At 33.0% G+C, this 5,726-nt stretch overlaps 1 protein-coding gene across 1 annotated transcript; it reads left to right on the top strand.

The window, feature by feature from the left end:
• The first annotated feature begins 994 nt into the window (after positions 1–994).
• Positions 995–2,560, top strand: LOC111638025. Its single transcript, XM_023383652.1, has 3 exons — positions 995–1,112; positions 1,245–1,363; positions 2,013–2,560. The coding sequence occupies exons 1-3, from the start codon at positions 1,079–1,081 to the stop codon at positions 2,484–2,486; spliced, it is 627 nt and encodes a 208-aa protein (XP_023239420.1). The 5' UTR covers positions 995–1,078; the 3' UTR covers positions 2,487–2,560.
• Positions 2,561–5,726: the final 3,166 nt, after the last annotated feature.

Genomic DNA, 5,726 nt, shown 5'->3' with positions numbered 1-5,726 from the left:
TTACTGCTATTAGCTGTTTTCAATCATGACATCATAAAACACGTATTACACATAGAACAACAATACAATCAAATGAACTGATTCTACTTGGGAAAAAGTACTCATTGTTATGAATATATTATATTAAAATTTATCTTCAAATGGGTAGAAAAGTTAGTTACAATTGAGTATTTTAAATCAAATCCATGGTGAAAGCAGATTTGTGTCAATGTTTCTTATTCCTAAGTTCGAAATTTAAATAAGGATGAAGCGAGTTTATCTGAATGTCGACTTACGCACACGCCATCCTGTTTGGCAATTTCTTGCCAAGTTTGATCGTATTTGTTGTAAGTTATCGATAGATGGATAATAATAGAGGTATAAAAAAATCGTTTTCAAAAATTATTGGGCAGCAATTTGATATAAATTGTAGACATATAAATTTCCTCTGACTGTGTCCTTTCTTAATTTAATCTCCAGAATGGAAATAGGTAGATGAAAATCAAGACAAGACGGAGAAAATGTAAGGACGTAGGTCCTGATAAACTACACAGGAACGTCCCATACAAATCGAAAGTGACGTTATTTCAATTCAAACATTTCCCCCTGTAAGGAAATAGATAGAAGACGGCACGACTCTATTGCTACGGGAAAAGTACGATGTACAGAGGACAGCCACCACTAACATGAGGTAGAGAGCGTGCATTTTTAAATAAGTAAATTAAAAATAGGATTAAAAATTGCCGCCCGCACGGTGAGGTGACCACTGCAGAATAAATAATTACTCGTTTGTATATAACTTCTATGGAAAGTTTTAAAAATACTGCTTACTTCAGGATAAATATTTTAATTGTCGTCGAAATTTAAATAAGAAATTTATAATTTTACTTTTTAACTTTAAAAATATTTTTAAAAGAACTTGTGTGGAATTTATAACTGGAACAGATGCAAATGTCGCGCTGTTAATCTATGTGACGTCAAATCTGTACTTGTACATGGTTAAAATACAGGCCTATATATTAGTGCCATACAAGATAATCCGCCATTGCTAATTGAAGTTGCAAATTACGCATTCTACTTCTCAGCTACAAGTACAATCATGATGAAGTTCGTGCTGGCGTTTTTCATTTTAAGTACTTATTTATTCATTTTCTATTGCCGATTAGAAAAATTTGTTCTTTCTGAATATATTTCTGGCAAAGAATTTATTGTAAAATTTTCTTTAACATTAATTTTCATGTTTTAATCGTAATTTATTTTTTAAGGTTTAATTCCGAAACAACCCGGAAATTGTATGATAAATATTCCAATTAATGTCAACGTATTGACCTCTGGTATTAATTTACCTCAAACATTGTCTACTGTGTTGGAAGAATTCGGTCCCGTAAGTAAAAACTCTTAAATAATATAAATAATTAATACTATATAAAGTTTTAATACGCAATATTGTTATTTATTATAGAAACTTGGTTTATTCTTGCTGTTTCTAGGCAATAGCATTATGTACTAAATATAATATAATTCTTTGTAAGATAGATAATTTATGGATTTGTAATTGTTGTTTAATTAATTCCAGAATATTCATTATAAACTTTTGTATACCAAGATTATAAAAAACGTTTATGGGGTATTTTTGGGATGTAATTTCGTTGCGATTAAGGTATGTCATTAAAAGAAATCCTCGTCCATAATGGAGACGAAACCAGTTGGAACCATCATTATTTCGCATTAATTTAGAAAACGTATTACTAGCAAAAAAAATTTACGATAATTATTACAACATAATTAGTTTATAATTGTATTTTACGTCTTTTAAATTGAATCAAATACTATTATTCTAAAGACTTTCTGTTAACAGTTGATAAATCATTATTATTAATGAATTAAGTCTAAATTTTAATTAATGTTCTTCCAACAACTCTTTCTGTTGTTTGGAAAATTTTTATTATACGTATAATGTTAACAATTCTCTCCATTAACTAGAGATTCCACGCATAAATTTTGCAAATTTCAATGTTATTTGATATTTTCAGAATGCAAGGGTTGGGTTATTGAATTGTCTGAATTCGACCATTTTCCCTACACTCGAATGTAAGAATGAGACAAACAGCGGAAGTGACTGGCCTTCAATTCTTAAACTCATCCCGTGCGTGTTAAAGAAAATTTGTTTCGCTAATGATTCTGCTAGCGCAACCAGAGTGATAAGATGTATTACAGGAGTAGTTGGATATACAGGAGAAAATGTGATAGGTGTTGTTGGCAACCTGACAGATGATGTTCTCGAGAAATATTTAGATAACATATACGGATGTGTTTTTGGTATTTACACCAATATCCGTAATGGAGTTACCAATTGCAATTTTTTCGATGGCATTCAAGAGTTAAATGTTACTGCTATTGAAGAAAATCTAAAAAATAATCTTCTGTCCGATACCACGAGCAATTTGGAAAAGTTCTTCAAAATTCTTTTTGGAAACATGGATGAAAAATGTACCCTTTCCGGTTAATACGTCATGAATTATTCTTGATGTAAATTTACGATAAAGTAATAAAATATTAATTCAATTGTAATGCATACAAATATAGATTTCTGGCTGATTTCATTCTTTTTCAAGCAACATTTACATAATTGCTTGCAAAATATTTTAATCGGCTAAATAATGTTCTCGCGTCGCGTTTAACACTGAATTATCGAGATCCGATGGAACAACTACTACGTTAAAACGTGGAACAACTACTACGTTAAAACGTAGTAGTTGTTCCATGAGTACATGCAAGTGTGACGATCCAAAACCCTTTTATTTTAGAACAATATCATTTTTCTAATAAACTTCGTGATTAGGTAAAAAGGGAAAGAGAGGGAGGGACTTCTGCGGTTAATGACCGAGATGATCTCCTCGAAAAAAATCGTTAGTATATCAATAAACGAAATCTTTTCCATTTGTTTAAAGGTAATTCTATAGACGTTAATATCAACAAGACGGGAATAAGGGATGTTTTTACCCCCTCTTTGGTTGCACGTGACACGTGGTTACGGCAATAAATCGCCTCCTTCGTAGTCAAACGCGACGTTTGATATAAACAATATCTAGATAGTTGACCAGGTTAAAGAAATTATTGTCAGATGAATGTTAATTTATGGATGAGAGCCGTCAAACCTATAGAAATTTATATTATAAAATCATATCTTCTAGACACTGATAGCAATAAATCAAACGAACTTCTCTGTGTCAATTGTCAGTACAAGCTAGGTCTAGACATCAACACACGAACAGGTGTGCGCATAGATCATTAATGATGTCATAGTCCTCACCCCCTCAAAAATAGTATAAAGAGGATTTGGACGCAGTCCACAGGGCGGCCATTCCCAAAAGGCGGACATTCACAAGAGGGACATTCACAAGGCGGACATCGACTGCCACATCTACTGACCAATACCGCCATACTGCCGTGACGATCCAGGAACGTTTTTACCAACGACCCATATTACGGATCGGGAACTTAGAGATATTTGTTTTTGGATATCTATTTGTATACTCTCTCTCTGCGAATCCTCCCTCTGAGAAATCTCTCTTCTAGAGATCTCTCTCTCGTCTCCTAACTTAGAGAATAGAGATTAGATGTTTCATATGAAAGACGAATCATTGTCGCGACATAGAATAGAATTTTTGTAGATCTTCACCTTAGCCTTTGATATGTACAATTTTAAAGTTGTTTATTAAATGTGTTATTTTTGTTCAACCTGTGTATTCATTTGGGAACCTGTCAACTTACTCACTGACCTTCCCACTCAATTTTATTTTGCCCTCCTATAAAGCCATCCTCTGACAGAGCCGCCGGTAAGTGGGGACAACTAACCTCCTCGGTTCTCACACAAGTGTATGCGGGGCTCATTCGATGAGTGGCGTGCGTGTTCCACTTTTCGGCACTCGGAAACAAAATGTAGTGTAAGCGGACGACAGAACCCTTCGAGTCGGTGATTCTGACGTCACCTGTATTATTCTGGAAACACGGAAAACCATTTTACTTCCGCGCGCCTTTATATGGTACTGAGAGTAAAACGATGAGACATAGAATCCCCTCAGCAATTTACTCAACAAGAAAATTATACACGAACGAGCAATTATTAATTGCGACGTTATGACAATTTTTAAAATTTATATTAAATGTCTACTTTTATGAGCTACATCCGTTATGATTTTTGAAAATTTATGGAGTTTTTCTCAGTTTTATATAATTTTTTTAAATTTTAGGCATTTAAGATTTTTTATAACCTGCCAATCAAATTGGAGAAAAAGTAATGGAGACGTGACGTCAGCGTTGTTATTACTCCAACTAAGACCTCGTCCTTCCCAACCCACGTGACTAGAAAGGTGTGAAGGTCGCTTGTTGTTCTATTTTCTGTAGAAGTGACGTAATCAATGTAAATAAAAAAACATTTCTCTGTTTAAATTAACACTCGAATATTAAAACAGTTTAAAATATTAGCAAAATGCCAAATAATCTTCATTTACGTATATAATATATTTAAATCGATATAAAATATGCTTATTTCTTTTAAAAGTATGTATGAAAAACATATTTATAAAATTAGAATAAGGTATTTTATATGCATAAAAATAGCAACGTTCGACAAGAACACTGTTTCGACGCTCTTATTTTCAGAATTTTGGTGGCCAAAAAAACTGGAAAAGTGTTTTATTTATTCTTTTAATTTTTACTGTTAATTTAAAGAAGTCGTAAACAAAATTAATTATAAAACTTTAAAATATAAAATAATTAAGAAAAGTCCTTTCTAACTAACTTCAAAACCGTTTGTTATTTGTAATTCGCAAGTGTTATTTTATTGTCGTTCAAACAGGTAAGCTACTACGAGTAACACCTACACATTACATCTGCAGCTTTTGTTAACTACAGACGAATGCAAAATTTATTAATGGCTTCTGTATCCTATTCTTAGTCTGTTTGTCTTTTCTTAATTTCGAGAAAAGGATTATGTGATTGAAAGGTTGGAACCTCTTCCATGCCTTAGTAAGGATGACCGCACTGTGTTTTTTCGAGACAGAAGTCGCCACAGCAAATTCGTTTATGTTATATTGAAATAGTAAAATGACGAAATGAGCAGGGCAAATCAGAAATTCGCGAAAAAGCGTCTTTTTCGAAGGTGAGAACTTAAGGAAGATATACTCCCAGTTGTGAACGTAGATAAAGTTATTATTAACAAGTTATGTTGTTTAATTTCAAGTCCGGATTCTCACAGTTATCGCCTTTAGCTGAAATCGGAACTTCCTGCCTGTAAGTTTCCGTACCTGGTCACCGATTCACATCTGAAATAAACCAGAAGTCACGTTATTACAATTTATAAATTTGTCCTGGAATGGTGTTAGGTAGATGACCGGCACGACTCTGTTGTTAAAGGAAAAGTATGATGTAGACTAGGGTTTCTCAAACAGGATCCCGGGATCCCGGTTGTTTTTTTAACCCGGGAAATTTTTCTCATCCCGGGAAATCCAGCAAATTTCTTAAAAATTCACTTTTTTCTTATTTTGTGTTCGGGTTGAGGAAATTTTGCAAATAAAAAGTATAATTAACTCATAAACTGTCAGAATACATTTGTAAAATTCGCGAATCTGACGCAGTTGTTGAAAAAAAATGTAAAAAACTCCGACAGAAAAAACGCTCCTAATGAGAATTAGATAGGAGGTCACCGTTTGTGATAACAACTAGATGAAAAAGTTGACTCATAG

Source organism: Centruroides sculpturatus, unplaced genomic scaffold (assembly GCF_000671375.1).
Source record: "Centruroides sculpturatus isolate CEXI.00-Female unplaced genomic scaffold, Cexi_2.0 scaffold142, whole genome shotgun sequence".
Lineage (NCBI taxonomy): Eukaryota > Metazoa > Arthropoda > Arachnida > Scorpiones > Buthidae > Centruroides > Centruroides sculpturatus.
This window is presented reverse-complemented; position numbering and strand designations above follow the sequence as displayed.